The sequence below is a fragment of the Danio aesculapii genome, chromosome 13 (genome assembly GCF_903798145.1).
Source record: "Danio aesculapii chromosome 13, fDanAes4.1, whole genome shotgun sequence".
Lineage (NCBI taxonomy): Eukaryota > Metazoa > Chordata > Actinopteri > Cypriniformes > Danionidae > Danio > Danio aesculapii.
The window spans coordinates 17,690,165-17,707,851 of record NC_079447.1 but is presented as its reverse complement, the minus strand read 5'-3'; the positions used below and the strand labels follow the sequence as shown (position 1 = coordinate 17,707,851).

General features: G+C 35.4%; 1 protein-coding gene across 2 annotated transcripts in view; it reads left to right on the top strand.

Moving 5' to 3' along the window:
• psme4a (proteasome activator subunit 4a) overlaps positions 1 to 17,687 on the top strand; it is a 59,087-nt gene that overhangs the window by 24,407 nt on the left and 16,993 nt on the right. For both annotated transcript variants that reach the window (XM_056470477.1, XM_056470476.1), the window contains 22 exons: positions 2,128 to 2,285; positions 3,243 to 3,338; positions 4,245 to 4,300; positions 4,401 to 4,457; positions 4,622 to 4,677; positions 5,105 to 5,203; positions 5,278 to 5,340; positions 5,504 to 5,599; positions 7,181 to 7,312; positions 7,417 to 7,626; positions 8,420 to 8,556; positions 8,658 to 8,711; positions 9,820 to 9,949; positions 10,038 to 10,146; positions 12,067 to 12,220; positions 12,764 to 12,833; positions 12,950 to 13,075; positions 13,229 to 13,381; positions 14,713 to 14,817; positions 15,316 to 15,407; positions 16,603 to 16,734; positions 16,828 to 17,036. In XM_056470477.1, coding sequence (XP_056326452.1) covers positions 2,128 to 2,285; positions 3,243 to 3,338; positions 4,245 to 4,300; positions 4,401 to 4,457; positions 4,622 to 4,677; positions 5,105 to 5,203; positions 5,278 to 5,340; positions 5,504 to 5,599; positions 7,181 to 7,312; positions 7,417 to 7,626; positions 8,420 to 8,556; positions 8,658 to 8,711; positions 9,820 to 9,949; positions 10,038 to 10,146; positions 12,067 to 12,220; positions 12,764 to 12,833; positions 12,950 to 13,075; positions 13,229 to 13,381; positions 14,713 to 14,817; positions 15,316 to 15,407; positions 16,603 to 16,734; positions 16,828 to 17,036 — 2,494 coding nt within the window. The remainder of the gene's footprint in view (positions 1 to 2,127; positions 2,286 to 3,242; positions 3,339 to 4,244; positions 4,301 to 4,400; positions 4,458 to 4,621; positions 4,678 to 5,104; positions 5,204 to 5,277; positions 5,341 to 5,503; positions 5,600 to 7,180; positions 7,313 to 7,416; positions 7,627 to 8,419; positions 8,557 to 8,657; positions 8,712 to 9,819; positions 9,950 to 10,037; positions 10,147 to 12,066; positions 12,221 to 12,763; positions 12,834 to 12,949; positions 13,076 to 13,228; positions 13,382 to 14,712; positions 14,818 to 15,315; positions 15,408 to 16,602; positions 16,735 to 16,827; positions 17,037 to 17,687) is intronic.

The following is a 17,687-nucleotide window of genomic DNA, read 5'->3' as shown; positions in this document are numbered from 1 at the left end:
GTTCATAATATTTTATGTTTCAAGTGGCTTATTTATATCAATAGAAATAAATATGAGACTATTTGAAAAGAAATGGTTTCTTTTGATTTGCTGGTTTTAATTTGTGTGAGTTTGAGTAAAATGTAACTTTTATAAATGTCTAGAATAAAAATAAGTATTTAATTCATTTAAATTATATAATTGTATTCAAAATTACGAACTTTGATTAAAATTATTTTTTAATAGACTTGCAAATATTTTTTATTGCAGAAATGAGAACTTTTCCACCAAATACTTAAACTTCTTAAGAAACATTTAACTTTATTAAAAATAAAGAAATAATAAAAATATTATTAATAATAATTATTATTATTATTATTATTTGTGCAAAAATGCTTTAAATAAGTTTAATTTTAAATTTAGATGAAATATTTTTAGTAGTTTACTGAAGAAGAAAAATTGGGCATAGCTTCAGAGAACTTGTCACACATTTGGTATTAATATTGGTAAGCATTAATGTTTTATAAAATACTATAATTCTGTTGAATACAGTATTAATAATAATTAAAGCATATGAAGGGGCTAAATGTTCTCTGATACATGCATATTAAAAAAAGAATTTCAACGTGTTATTTACAGTACCATTGGCAGCAGTGGAGTGAATGGGAAGTCTCCTGTTTCCAGGTTTGCTCCTGTTCCCAGGCTTTACTTTTATCCTATCAAATGTCTCTGAAGGGGAAGAGATGAGGTGATTGAGCGAATGACTGGATTAGTGGAGCTCCATCGTCTTTTAACGCTGGTTTTCTTAAGCACCTTTTCTTAGACAGGCAGACGTCACTCTTTCTCAGAGTCTGATGTATGATTACATGGTTCATTTGAACTCGACTCTACCCTCTCCGAAAATCAGAAATACTTTTACTCATCTTGTTCTTCTCTATTGGTAGATGTGAAACAAAAATTTCTACTAACTTTAGTTTACTTGAAATCAAATATTTCTTATTAGAGAATATTGTAGTGTTTATTATTAATTATCTGTGCACATCTTTTTGGGGTTATTTAAATGCCTTTGTTGTTTTCATTTTAAATAACTTAAAATCCCTCGTTTCTCCCTCTTCCTACAAAATCTCATGGAATTTCATTCGATCAGACACTCGATTGTGTCAAAATGCATAACAGCCGATGAAATAGCCATATATGATTTTATTTGCATTTGTTGTGTTGGGATGAAAATATACAAAACTCAGACACCATGTTAATTTGTGAAGGATTTCAGAATAGTAGCAAACAGAAGCAAATATATTGCATTTTATAACATTGTCTGTTCAACTGACTCCTTAAAGGGATAGTTCACCCAAAAATGAAAATTCAGACATTATTTACTCACCCTTGACTTGTTTTAAACAACTTTGAGGTTCTTTTTTGTTCTGTTGAACACATAAGAAGATATTTTGAAGAATGTTAAAAACTGGTAACCATTAACTTCCATAATATTTGTTTGAATGTTGTAAACCGGTAACCATTGACATTCATATTATTCCTACTATGGATGTCAGTGGTTACCGGTTTCCAACATTCAAATATTCCAACATTTAAACAAATACTTCAGATGAAAAACTTCAAATTATAAAGAAGATATTTTTAAAAATGTTGTAAACCGGTAACCATTGACATCCATATTATTCCTACTATGGATGTCAATTGTTAACGGTTTCCAACATTCTCTGAAATCTGGGGATAGTTCACCCAAAAATGAAAATTCAGTCATCATTTTCTTACCCTTGACTGGTTCCAAATGAATTTAAGTTTTTTTAAAGAGGGTTGGAAACTGGTAATCATTTACTTCCATAATATTTGTTTGAATGTTGGAAACCGGCAGCCATTGACCTCCATGTTATTCACATTATGGATGTCAATAGTGACCTGTTTCAAATATTAAAATATTCCAACATTCAAACAAATACTTCAAATAAAAAAAGATGTTTCAAAAAGTGTTGGAAACCGTTAACCATTGACATCCATAGTATTTCTACTATGGATGTCAATGGTTACTGGTTTAAAACATTCTCTGAAATATCTTCTTTTTTGATGACCAACTTTCATTTTTGGGTGAACTCTCCTTTTATCAATCAAACTGTGTTTTCGTTTCAGGACTGGGGTCGCCCCGGAGAGCTGTGGAACCTGGAGATCCAGTGGCACGTTCCCAGCACAGAAGAGACAGAGTTTGTTTTCTACCTTCTGAATCTGCTGTTGAAGCCTGAACTCCAGCGTCTGCAGAAACACACAGAAGGACAGCAGGACATCAGCAGGTCAGCCACACAATATACTGATGGGGTTTTTTGTCACAGTGTTTTTATTTTACTTAACTTCTACTTTTTAGTTTTTACACATTGAAATACAGACTTTTACAATCATACACTATTCTTTACAACCATAACATTGATGTATTTATTAAATATACAAATTTAAGGATATATACAGTTAGCCCCCCTTATTTTTATTTATTTTTTATATTTCCCAAATTATGTTTAACAGAGCAAAGAAATTTTCACAGTATGTCTGATAATATTTTTTCGTCTGGAGAAAGCATTTTTTTCTGCTAGAATAAAAGCAGTTTTTCATTTTTTTAAAACCATTTTAGGTCAAAATTATTAGCCCCTTTAAGCTATTTATTTTTTTCAATAGTCTACAGAACAAACCATCATTATACAAAAACTTGCCTAATTACCTTAATCTGCCTAGTTGACCTAATTAACTTAGTTAAGCCTTTAAATGTCACTTTAAGCTGTATAGAATTGTCTCGAAAAATATCTGGTAAAATAATATTTACTGTCACCATGGCAAAGATAAAATAAATCAGTTATTAGAAATGACTTATTAAGACTATTATGTTTAAAAATGTGTTGAAAAAAATCTTCTCTCCATTAAACAGAAATTGGGAAAACAAGTAAACGGGGGTTAATAATTCTGACTTCAACTGTATATATAAAAAATGCTCCTGTTTTGGTTGATGTTAATTAAAAAGTGATACACTGACATTTTACCTTTGTTTGAATTCATTAAACTCGTTCTCATTCGTTAGCATTAAAGAAGAAATATGATTGTGTAATTCATATCGAATTGAATTTTGTTTTAAAAAATGCGCTTGTATGTGTTCTGCAAAAATCGTGAAATGAATTATAAATATTACATTTTGATCCAAGAAGAGATAAAAGGCTCTTAAAAAGGCTGATGTTGAATGTCGAATGTGTTTTGTGTGAATGTAGAGATGATATTCTGCAGAGTCTGTCCATTGTTCATAACTGTCTTCTGGGAGCAAGCAGCCTTCTGCCTCCACTGCATGGAGAACCAGTACCACAGCTGTAAGTGACACACACACACACACACACACACACACACACACACACACAATCAGGGCCTAGAACTCACATTTTAGCCACAACCAGTGACTTTAATTTTAATTGAGCATCAGCCTGGTCGGTCTCTTCGGTCATCCAACCAGAGATTGTTATGCATCCCTAAGTCGAGGCTGAAATGCAGAGGTGACCGTGCTTTCGCAGTAGCTGGTCCTAGGTTGTGGAATGCTCTGCCCCTCCGGATTAGATCTGTTCCATCCCTGTCTGTTTTTAAATCTAGGTTAAAACTTACCTCTTTGATTTGGCATTTTATCAGTGAAAATTGTCTGTTTTAGCAATAATTTTACAATTTTATATATAAATTTTTTTTCATCTGTTGTGATTTGTACTGTGCAGCACATTGGTCAACCTCTGGTTGTGTTAAATAGTGCTATATAAATAAAATTGACATTGACTTTAACTTGCAAAGAAAATGAATTTGCATTAACAAAAATCTGGCAAAGTAAATACTATCTAATCTTATTTTTTAATTATCGTCATCATTATTATTATCATTATTATTGTTATTATTATTGTATTTGTTGTTGTAAAATAATAATGTAATTTTAGAATAAAGGCAGTTGCTTTGAATTTTGCTGCAAACTGAGCTGCTGCAAGACACTGAAAAAACATTACCATGATCAGTTCATGTGAAAAGATCACAGTGTATTACATATTTATATTTATTATATTCAAGCACTGTTGCAACTATACTGTTGAATAGCTATTTTTCATATACTCGCCAACAATTATTCTAATACACACCACCTGCTTCAGTTCGAAAACACAACTCTAGATTAATATTACATTTAATATGATTCAATATCGTTATATTTGCTGTAATATTTTAACTTTGTGATGACTGCCTTTTAGGATCAATAGTATGGTTCAGCTATACGAGACAAAAGTGTATACCGGAGTGGACTATGGTAAGCAACCGTCTCCTCATTTTGTTTGAAATCAGTGCTGTATTAAATTAGGCGATTGTGATTGGGTCAATATTCTGATAATGGCTATTTCTCATTCTAGACCTGTCTAGGGAGAATTACAGAGAGGAAATCTGTAAGGCGATCAGACCACTACTAAGTAAGTTACTCTAACATAGCTTTTCTAAGTACTGAAATGTTTATTGAATGCACTAAAATCAAACCTTTAAAATGGGTGAAATACAAGTAGAGTTTAAAACTAAAAATCCAGAGTTCATGTTATAGAGGAATTTAAAATACTGAACTGAAGGTTTATCTACACAGACCACACACTAGAGCACTCAGAAGATGACATCAAATCCCTCTTCTCTATTATTAAGGTAAACCTCAAAACTGTCAGACTCCAATATTTGTGTGTGCATATTGGTTATGCACTGCTTTTCTTCTAAATTCTTAAATCAAGACAAAAAAATATTGTCTTGTTTTCAGAAATAATGTCAAAAATAAGTAAGCTAATCCCTAAAACAAGCAAAATAATCTGCCAAGGGGTAAGCAAAACAAACTCATTTCAAAGTGAAAACTTGATTATTTTACTTACTCCATTGGCAGATTATTTAACTTGTTTTAAGGAATAGCTTACTTATTTTGACTTATTATTTATGAAAACAAGACAATATTTGTGCTTGTCTAGAAAATGGTTCTTGATTTGAGACAACTTAAATGAGACAATTTAAAGTAAGAAAAGCTTTTATTGCAGTGTAGGCAGTGGTGTAACTAACATTATAATGTTTTATTCTTTCTCTATAGATAATCAATGACCTGCTCCACTTTAAAGGCTCACATAAACATGAGTTTGACACCCGCTGGAAAAGCTTCAATCTAATTAAGAAGTCTATGGAGAACAAGGTGAGATGTGCGTTTAATGTCAGTTATCTGCATTTGAAATGTAGTTCACTTACACCATCTCTTGTTCTCTCCAGCTTCACGGCAGTAAACGGCACATCAGAGCTTTGCTTATAGACAGAGTCATGCTGCAGCATGAGGTAATTTGACTTGGTTATAAAATAATTAATGCACTATTAAAAAAGGTGAATCTCACAAAACCATGTATGCATTTAAATGCAACAAAGTAAATGCATTTATCTATTATCATTATTTTGTATTTATCTTTTGGTTGTATTTTGTGGCTCTGTATGTGTGTTTTAGTTAAGAAATCTGACCATGGAGGGCTGCAGCTACAGGAGTGTCCATCAGGACCTGATTAATGACCTGCTCAGACTGTCCACCAGCAGGTACAGTCAGGTATGACAAGTCTATAAAGACACAAACAAACACGCACATACAGTACAGTGCCCTCCACTAATAATGGCACCAGGCCTTGGTAAATATAAACAAAAAGGCTTTTTATTGTTTAATGTTTTGATTTTTTTTTTTTCTTTTGTCAAAATATTAACAAAATTCATTCCAGACGAAACAGGCGAGGTCTAAATGCATCTGGATATTGAACCACATATGCACTGTTAATTGATCTCCTCCCAAAATGTATAAAATAAACATGTGAGAGTGTGTTAAAGGCTATATGACACAACATTCCTATGTAACCGCACAAATCCAACACACAAACAGCTGCACCACACAAGACAGTTTGGGATGTTTGTTTTATTTTATTTTTCATAAAATTAGTATGTTAAATGTCAAATGGCAACATTGACAACAGGGCACATCATGCACCACTGAATGGAAAAATATAACAGTGCTTTGTTTATGAAGGCGCACAAGTGAAGTACAGAGTCAACATATACATCCAGTAAATCATTTGCAAATAAAATCATTTGTATGCCAAATAATATATATTGCTTACCTTTATGGTTTCAATGGTGCCGGCAGCAAAAAACCTGGGTTGTGGACAATGTGAAACATGTATTGTTCTCTGTGTCCACCTTCATTGTCTTTCCCAGGAGTGTGGAGAAGCCCCAAAGAAGTGTACAACATATAGAGTTGCATGCCAAACGTGAAGCATGGGGGTGGATCAGTGATGGTTTGTGCTACAATATCATGGCATTTCCTAGGCCCAATTCTTGTACTAGATGTGTGCGCATCACTGCCAAGGACTACCTAAACATTCTGGGGGACCATGTGCACACAGTGGTTCAAACATTGTATCTTCAAGGCGGTGCTGTATATCAGGATGATAATGCACCAATACTCACAGCACGACTGGTGATGAAGTGGTTTGTTGAACATGAAAATTAAGTTAAACATCTCCCATGGCCTGCACAGTCACCAGACCCAAATATTGTTGAGCCATTTTGGGGTGTTTTGGAGAAGTGAGCCTGGAACAGTTTTCCTCCACCATCAGCACGTAGTGACCTGGCCACTATTCTGCGAGAAGAATGGATCAAAATCCCTCTGGCCACTGTGCAGTATTTGTCATTCTAAAACCAGGCGTTTCATTGTGCAAAACCTCTATAAAATAACTAACACGGATGTCATATTGTCATTCATCACACTGTGTTAAACCAAACAGCAGAGCTGTGATTTGATGCAAAAAGTTTGTTGAGCTTCACACAATGGAATGTGGCTATGAGAAAATAGCAGAACACTGAAAATCTTTTCAAAACTGCAATCTAATGTCACCTACATCACTACAAATTGTTGGAAAGGGTTTCAAGAAAAATCCCCATTGACTCTCATCCAAAAAAAATCCTCAAACTCGAAAAAGAGTTTTTTGTTAATATTTTAAAGAAAGGAACAAATAGGTTAAACGAAGCATATGAGCAAATATTTACCAAGGGTGCCAATATTAGTGGCAGGCACATTAATATGTTCTGTATGTATTCAGAAGCAATGAATATGACATAAATAGTGCCTATTTCCCATCAGGTGAGGAGTAGAGCTCAGAATGTGCTTTTCACTGCGTTGGGAACCTACAACTTCTGCTGCAGAGACATGATCCCTGTGGTGCTGAAGTACCTGGACCCAGAACGTACAAACGTTACACAGCAGCAGTTCAAAGTAGATCTCACACAGCTCACAATGCATGCACTCCCAACACTAGTAACCTTTTCACTTCTGTTGATCATTCTGGCATTTAACTGGATCATTTGTCTTTTCTCCAGGGTGCCTTGTACTGTCTCTTAGGGAATCACTCTGGGATCTGTCTCGCCAACCTGCAGTACTGGGACTGCATTGCTCTGACATGGCCTGCCCTCGTGCGCTCTGGCATGAGCCCCTCTATGTCTCTAGAGAAAACTTCAATCGTAAGGCTTTTCGATGACCTTGCTGACAAGATCCACCGCCAGTATGAGACCATCTCTGTTAACTTTTCTGTGAGTTCTTCAAAGTGTGACTTGAATTACTGAGAAACATCAGTTAAATTGACAAAGGCTTTCCTTTCTCTTAAATGTAGAATTTTAGAATATTGAAATAAAAATCTAGAATAAAAATGTTATTGTATCATCTGAAATGAGCTTGTACTTCCAAGAAGATTATAATATATTATAATTAATTATGATATATAATAGAATGAACGTCAAGCAAACAAAACATGCATAAAATACACTCCCATTTGGAGTTGGTGCCATATTATTAAGACATATAATTATTTGTATAGTACAATTACCACATGCCACTAGTATAAGTATTTAGTTTAGGCTTGACATATATAACAATGGTTGTTTATAGTGAATGTAACTATTGTTATTTTATTGTTATTATTATTCATTCATTCATTTTCTATTCGGCTTAGTCCCTTTAATAATCTGAGGTCGCCACAGCGGAATGAACCGCTAACTTATCCAGCATATGTTTTTACACAGTGGATCCCTTCTAGCTGCAACCCATCTCTGGGAAACATCCATACACACTAATACACTATGGACAATTTAGCGTGCCCAATTCACCTGTACCGCATGTCTTTGGACTGTGGGGGAGAACATGCAAACTCCACACAGAAACCCAAACTGACCCAGCCGAGGCTCGAACCAGCGACCTTGCTGTGAGGCGACAGCACTACCTACTGCGCCACTGCGTCGCCCCTATTATTATTATTATTATTATTATCATTATTATTTTTATTATTAATAGAGACCTTACACTGCTCCTTGATGGGTTTTGTTTCAGATCCCAGAGAGTTGTGTCGAGATTGCTGTAAAAATGCTGAAATCTAGTAGTCCAGAACCAAACCCAGGTGCCGCATCTGAACAGGAGGAACTGGAGGGAAGGAAAAGACAGGAACAGAAAAACAAAGAAGCAATGCAGTGAGTTTAACTTAAAAAAACTGCACAAAAATATGCTTTACATGTCTGTTTAGTCAGGCCATGGATAATTGATGGATTTTCTGTTTTATCAATCCTAACAGGAAGTACGAGAAGCTAGTGGTGGATCTTTTGGACTGCCTTCATGATAGAAACATGTATGTCTAGTTGTAATGGACAGTACTTTATCTCAAGCATGTCTCCTTTAGACATAATGTGCACAGAAAAAAACATTTTGTCACCATGTCAGCTTAATTCTACCAACAGTTAAGCTAATATTCATCTAAAACACAGATGAAAGTTATTTGACATCTAGTTGCAAAGCTGTTTTTTGTCAACAGAATATACAATTTAAATAAGTGTCTAACAGTTTTTTCTAGTTATGCTTTAGTAAGGGGCTCTGTTTACATGGCAATGTTTTAAGCCAAAATGTAATGTATGTTTTGGCTGCTCGTTTACATGACAATCCCGTTTCTAAGACAGAAAATGTCATGTCTGTGTAAACAACACCTGATCACTAAACTCTTTGAAAACAGTGACATCATTTACTTGCATATTATGTTTTTATGGGAATGTAGATTTACGGCGAGTGCAAACAAATATACTCAACAATGGCAGAGTTAGTGGTAGTGTTGTGTTTTCTAAAGCTTTATCAGCTTAGTGTGGATTTACTTCACATTACATCCAAAACCAAAGGAGCACATTGGAAATTTTCACGAGCACCAAGCTACTGATGGCATGTCGTCACTTCATTGCAGGTACTGTTTACAATAGGAATAAATGCAGATCATTTTAAAAACATGGTCATGTAGATGTGAAACTTTTTCAATAAACAAATCATTGTCATGTAAACATGCACCTCATGATTTTGCCAAGTACGATGCGATCCTGGATTCACATCTATGTTGATCCATACCTATTCCCTACCTCTAAACGTAATCATAACTGTACATCAATCCCAAAATCAGTGGGGAATAATAGTTGGATAGCAATCATGTAGAAGTGCTTAACCCTAACCGTAAGCCTAAACTTAACACAAACTGTAAACGTATCCCTTAATTCAGGTTGGCTGATTGGAATGTTGTTCCAGGATCAACATAGATGTTAATCCAGGAACATGTCCTACTTGGTGAAAACATTGCCTAAGATGCTCTGATAGATTACAGTCAGATTATTTTTTATGATTTTTACTTAACAAGTACAAGCAACAAGTTGGTTATGTAATGTTAATGTCTTCATTAGTCTATTGGCTTGTTTATTTGACAGACCCTGGAAGTTTGAGCAGTTAGCGATCGGCTTCCTCTCTCTGATGCTGAGAGATGACCTTCCGTTGCCTTCCCCTGCAGTACTCTTTTTCGTCGAAAGCCTGAACCACGACTCTCTTCTAGTTCGCAATGTGTGTTATAATTCCCCATTATATTTCTGAGCATGTATGGAAATTTTCACAAAGCAGTTAATCCTGCGGTGTGCTGTTTAATATTCAGGTTGCCATATCAGCAGTGGCTGGAATCTTAAAGCAGCTCAAGAGACCTCACAAGAAAGTGGCAGTGAGTCCCTATGACATATCTGAACTCAAAACTTCCTTACAGTCACGTAAGTACATTTACCTACTGTAAGAATTACACTGCACATCTGCACATTCATGCACTATGAACACCCACTAGACACTCTTGGACATTTATGCACATCTGCACACACCCTGGACATATATTGTGTAGTTTTAGTATACTCCATATAGGAGTGGGATTGACAAGGCACCTATAGGATGATACTCTTTTCTCCACTATGCAACAGGTGCTTTTTTAGAGGAGCTTCTTTGTTTCTGTTTGTACATATAACTCTTTTATATTTTTATACTTTTCTACAACCACATAATCTATATCAAAAGTCTTTAAATATTTTATATTTGCTTTTATTAGTTATTAAGTAACTTCTATTTCTCCATAATTTAGATTGTTGTTTTTTTTTTTTTTTTATTGTTATTATTTTAAGGTCACAGGTGGTTGTATAAGCATTTCACCGCATTTCACACTGTGTATTACTCTGTATGTGACAAATAAAATTTGAATTCACATTTGTGACTAATTCCAGTTGACCCAACTGTAAGAATTTGAAGCAAATTTAAGCCATTTGGGCACAATACATGCAACGGTTGGTGCTTAAAGATGAATTGTACATTATATACACTCACCGGCCACTATATTAGGTAAACCGTACTAGTACTGGGTTGAGCTCTGGGCTTTGTCTTTAAAACTGCCTTAATCCTTCATGGCATGGATTCAATAAGGTACTGGAAATATTCCTCAGAGATTTTGGTCCATATTGACATGATAGCATCACACAGTTACTGCAGATTTGTCAGCTGCACATCCATGATGCGAATTTCTTGTTTCTTTTGGATTGAGATCTCGTTACTGAGGAGGCTGTTTGAGTACAGTGAACTCACTGTTATGTTCAAGAAACCAGTCTGAGATGATTTGCTTTTTATGACATGGCATGTTATCCTGCTGGAAGTAGCCATCAGAAGATGGGTACACTGTGGTCATAAAGGGATGGACATGGTCAGCCACAATACTCATGTAGGCTGTGGCGTTGACACGATGGTATTTGGTACTAATGGGCCCAAAGTGTGCCAAGATAAAAAGTCCCCCACACCATTACACTACCACCACCAGCCTGAACCGTTGATTCAAATGCAGGATGTTTCCATGCTTTCATGTTGTTGACACCAAATTCTGACCCTACCATCCCGAAGTCGCAGCAGAAATCAAGACTCATCAGACCAGGCAATGTTTTTCCAAGCTTCTATTGTCCAGTGTTGGTGAGCCTGTGTGAATTGTGGCCTCAGTTTTATCCGCCTCAAGGTTGGACGTGTTGTGCATTCAGAGATGCTCTTCTGCATACCTCGGTTGTGATTTGAGTTACTGTTGCCTTTCTATCAGCTCGTACCAGTCTGGCCATTCTCCTCTGACCTCTAGAATCAACAAGGCATTTGTCCCCACAGAACTGCCTCTCACTGGATATTTTCTCTTTTTCGGACCATTCTCTGTAAACCCTAGTGATGTTTGTGTGTGAAAATCCCAGTAGATCAGCAGTTTCTGAAATACTCAGACCAGCCTGTCTGGCACCAACAACCATGCCACGTTCAAAGTTACTTAAATCACCTTTCTTCCCCATTCTGATGCTCGCTTTGAACTGTAGCAGATCGTCTTGCGCAGTGTCTACATACCTAAATGCATTGAGTTGCTGCCATGCGATTGGCTGATTAGAAATTTGTGCCAGCGAGCAGTTGGACAAGTGTACCTAATAAGTGGCCGGTGAATGTACAATGCAACTTGTATCAAGCAGGAAGAATATGCACACGCATTTTAGATCAATGCCAAATTTCTATTTTACACATACACATTTCTGGCCTTTGTACATCTCAGCAATGCATTTTCTCGAAGATATGTGTTTGTTTAGAGAGATTGTATGGCATATCAAAGAATACTTTTTTTCCTGTTCTTTATGTAGGGGATGGTAAAGCTGTGGTCTCTCTGTTGATGGGAGACAGGCCTGATAACCAGTGGCTGCAGTATGACAGCAGGAGGTTGCCACATTCCCAGCGGGACTGGGATGAATGCTGCTTCATTGAGAAAACACACTGGGGTTATTCCACATGGCCACGGTATACACATACAGTCTGCCATTTTCATTTTTTTCTGAAATATGAAATACAAAAGATTTTTAATTGTCACACACAGTTCTTTTCCATACAGAGACACTGGAGGTCAAAAGCTCCAAAGAACAACATAATGCAACATAAGAATTTATCTGATTAGAAATACAGTAAAACTAGTATATTGTGAAATATTGTTACAGTTAAAAATAATTCTCTATTTTCAATTATTTAAAATATTATTTATTCTCTGATGGCAAAGATGAATTTTTACTCAAGTATGTAGTGAGTCTGTATCTTTTATCTCCAGACCTTTTGATGAATAAAAAGTTCTAATAAGCAAAATGTTTAAGTCAATAGAAATTAAGTCATAGTAAATTTCACTTTTAATCAGTTTTATTGATGCTTCAGATATTTACTAATACAGGTAATACACATCTTTATAAAAACATCTGAGCTCAAACTTTTAAAAGATAAAGTACAGCAGCTGTCTACCCTGAGATGATTAGCTTAATAAAACGTCTCATGTCATGTTATTTATTTATTTTTCAGGAAGCTGATGCTCTATGCCCCTCTTGAGGAACAGCCTAAACAGGGCCAAACTAGAGAAGAGATGAATGAGGTACAAACATTTTTAAACACAGCTAGTGATCCTCAAAGCTAATCATGCCACCTCATAATTTAACATATTTTCAGTTTCAGACTTGAAGTTTATGTTTGTTTGTTTTTTTGTTGTAGAGTGAACAGATTATATATGACCATTTCTCAGACCAGCTGTTCATAGATCAGTTCATCCAGTATTTGTCTCTGGAGGACAGGAAGGGGAAAGATAAATTCAGCCCACGCCGGTTTTGCCTTTTCAAGGTAACAGTCTATGGACACAAATCTACCGTCCATCTTTTAAACCAAATAAATTGTTGACTGAAGGCTGTAGAAGATTATAAGAGAGGTTTTCGGTTTTGGTCAAAACCAGTGTAGAAAAATTAAATTATTACACAGTGCCTTGTGTTTTGAAAGGGTCTTTTCCGGAACTTTGATGAAGCCTTCCTGCCCCTGCTGAAGCCTCACATGGAGCGTCTGGTTGCAGATTCCCATGAGAGTCCTCAGCGCTGTGTGGCAGAGATCGTCTCTGGACTCATCAGGGGCTCCAAACACTGGAGCTACAGCAAGGTACATACATACACACACAATAAACAGAGTTTCTATGGGTCATGGCTCAAAAAAGAGAGATACAATTTTATATATTTTATTTATAATTTTATATATATAAAACCTCCTAGGGCTTGAGTGTAATGACAGCACATTTTAGCTCTTAAGTGGCTATTTAAAATACTTTGAATGTTTTATATTTTGTTACAGACATACAGTGTCATCCTGCAACTGTTTTGCAGCATATGAAATGTCCCAAACCTTATTTTTAACTGTCCAAAATGGGGAAAAAAATTTGTTTTTACTCTCTGATAGTCAAAGCAAGTTAAAAAAAAAATTCTATGTTATATATGCATTTGAAAACATTTAAGAAAAAGTGTTTTATTTAAATTCGGACCACGAGTCCACATATATGGACATGCATATGCATGATGCAATTTTCAGGAGTGGTTCTGCCATGTTGCCGTTGACATGCCGACTTGCTGCCCTGTAAACAGAAGCGTGCAACACTAGTTCAACCTCCGATTTCCTCTGATTGGTTCATTGCTGTGGAACTGACAGTATACCTGATAAATGAGTGCTGCTGTGGGTGAAAGTTGAAATTGTTTTACGTTCATATGACATCTAAAAAGCTGTTCCAAAGACGCGAGTGTATAACGGTCACTCACATCTGCCAAACAATGGAAAATAAGATATTGTCTCACCTTGTGAGCTTATGAGTCAGTCTGTGAGTAAGTGAGTGCCTTCTCTACACACATAATATTGAACAGTTGTTGTTCACTGTAGTACTTCTTTTTTATGGTTTTAAGGCAATTTTTCAGCATCATTTTATTTCTTCACACTCATTAACTGGCAGTCACTGAGGTCAAATGCAATCAATACACTGTACCAAACAAACATTTTAGAATGATAAAAATCTGAATTTTTCCATTGTTGTTCTCATAGCATGTTATATAATCATACGAAAATATTTTCAAGCTAAAAACTATTTTAATATTATATTTTTATTTGAACGTATTATGAAAAAATATTATTTATGTATTTGTTTTATTATTTTAAATGTATATATTATTAAAGATTAATAATAAGTACAATAGCAGCCTGTTTTAGGTTCACTAAATGTCATGGAACTTAGCTTTTTAGAAAGTCAGGGAATTTTATATTTGGCTTAAAGTGGGAACCATGAATTTACTGGATTTCAGTGCATTTCAACAAAGATTAAAGGACTGAAGTTCTCAGCATGAACCCTCATACAAACCCAATGAACATTTGGGTCTCAAAGTCAACACAAAGGCTTTTAACACCATATAAACACCATTGTTTGAGTCTGCATGTGTGTTTATGCATTACAGGTGGAGAAACTGTGGGCTCTACTGTGTCCACTCCTCCGTAAAGCTCTTTCCAATATCACTATAGAGACATACACAGACTGGGGAACCTGCATCGCCACCGCCTGCGTAAGGACATGTTTGTCACAACCATGGTTGTGGAGATTTTGCAAAAATATGCTATTTTAGTTTGTGAATTCATTTTTTTCTCATATTTATTTCTCATATTCTGTTGTAAATGAGCCCGATGACAAAAAGGGATTCACAAATCGCAGTTTTTTTTAGCTTTTATTAACTGTAGCAAGGGCACTTTTAATTGATAAAAATGACAATTTTGGTTAAGAATTTCTGTTTCATCAAGGACTACTGTTATTTATTAAGCATCACAACTGACTGCAACATAACTATATTTCGATTTTAAATGTTTTGGAATGATTTCTGAAGAATCATATGACATTGAAGACCGATTAATGGCTGGAATAAATAACAGTAATAAATTACATTTCAAAACATGTAGAGATAGAAATCAAATAGAAAGTTAATTAAAAACTCAACATTTTTAACTTTCATATTTTCCCAAATTAATTACTCATTGTGTATGCATGTGTGGGTATGTGTGCTGTACAGGAGAGCCGAGACCCACGAAAGCTGCACTGGCTGTTTGAGATGCTGATGGAGTCGCCAGTCACAGGAGAAGGAGGCTCGTTTGTGGATGCCTGGTATGACATCCATTCCTCACCTTTGTTGAACTTTATCGTGTCACTTTGTAGTGCCATGGTTTAAAAGGGGAATTACTTATGAGTTTTTAAAAATCATTTGAAGTATGTTATAGTTGGGTAATATTACACAAGCAAAAGTACTGGTATTTTTTTGTTCCTAAATGAATCCAGTCAATTGCTTTGTCTCTAAATGTATCAGCTGTTTGTAAAAATCATTTGAATGAATGATGTAATGAAACTCTCATTAAGAAAAGGACTCACCACCATTACCTGCAGTTTTACTGGCGTATTCATTTATCCATGATATGTAAACCAGCCAAGGTACAAGCATAAAAAAAACACACTCACTTGATTATAAATTTACTAATTATTATTATTATTAATATAATCTTCATTATCACCTTTTTAAAAATATATATTTATTTTACACTTATTTAATATTATTATTATTTTTAATTTATTAGTATTTTATTATTAATATATATATATATATATATTATTTTTTTTTTTTTTTTTTTTTTAGCGTTGTTAAAATGGACATGGTCTGTTGTTTTGTTTTAATGTAATTGTTATTAATAATTAATCTTAATAAAATGATGTAATTAAAAACATACAAAACAAGCAAAATAATGTTCAATTGTCATTATCAAAAAATAAAATCCTCAGAAATATTGAGATGCATTTTTTGACAGTATCCTACATTGCAATATGCACAACAATTTTACATTTTTCATCCTAGTTTTTCTTTTAAAGCTCTTTCTTTTTGACGTAATCTCATCTGAAAAAGGAATAGAGGGTGGGTGGGACATAGAGTAGCTCCTCCCCTTTAAAAACAGCCAACAGCGTTTTGTTTTCATCACAGCTCTGCCAGTGAGAGTGGCTGAGCTCAAGTGCATCAAATGAAAAGGAAATCATAAGTGTCTTGAAGGGGCGGGGCATGTCAGATACTAGAACACATTCGATTGGTCTGAAGATTTGATGAGAAACTAAAGTATGAGATGATGTGAAAAAAATCCTTGATTCATTTAAGCAGAAGCGACAAACTGCAAGCTTGGAATGTTTATATCAGGTTTAGATCTTCTAAGAGCAAATTTTGTCAATGTTTTGAAGTGCACTGGCTAATTGCTAACTTCAAGACTAACAGACTGAAACTAACATCTAAAAAACTTCAAAAACAGTCATCTCTCTCTTTCAGCCGGCTGTATGTGCTACAGGGAGGTCTTGCTCAGCAGGAATGGAGGGTCCCAGAGCTGCTTCACAGGTTACTGCAATACCTAGAGCCCAAACTCACTCAGGTCTACAAGAATGTACGCGAACGCATCGGCAGGTATGACTTCAAGCCAATCAGTCTTTTCATGGCGTAGTACAATAGTATCATCACTCACTCTGAGAACCGTTCATTCTTTCTCTTGCCTCTCAGCGTGCTCACCTACATCTTTATGATTGACGTGAACCTGCCACACACTCAGCCCACCACTTCTCCACGCATTGTAGAGTTCACAGAACGAGTTCTGGCCCGCCTCAAGCCTTTAACAGAGGGCGAGGAGGAGATCCAGAACCACATAGTGGAGGAAAACATGGAGGGAGATCAAGACGAGAGAACACAGGCCATCAAATTACTCAAAACTGGTGTGTATTTTTTTGTTTGTGTCATTATAAAGACAACTGGATTTCTTTGTTTGTTTTAGGGAACTGCAATTACAGTACATGTATGATTATAATGTGTACATATATGAAAATCACAGTTTGTTAATATACAGTTGAGGGCAAAGTTATTAGCCTGTGCAAAAATATTCAAATATTCAAGTTCAAATATTTCTTAAGTGATGTCTTAAAAAGTATTTAAAAGTTGAAAAATCAATGGTGAGAAAATTAAGGCCATTAAAGGGTATTAAAAAATCTTAATCATGTTTTTATGAGGTAAATAATTGTTCAAGCTTTGTCCAAAGTGTTTGACCCCAAGAAAGCGTAAATATTTTTATTTTCCTCCTAATATTAACAACGGCGTGCTCAATCCACGCTATTGGTTCCGGCCAGGGCACGTCTGGCCAAGCTCCTTTGTCCGGGTGTTGTCATGTATTTTGCGACAAAGGCGGGAAGGTGAGGTGACGCTCTCCACATGTAGTGAAACCATAGAGAGAAACAGACGGCAAAATGGGAAAATGTGTTTGTGTACTCCTGGTTGGAGAAAGACGAGTTTAAACAGTGGCTGAAGACTGAAGGCTTGTCGCTGAAAACAACCGCATAATTTATTCTTTCAAGCTTCTTCCAAGCTTATCT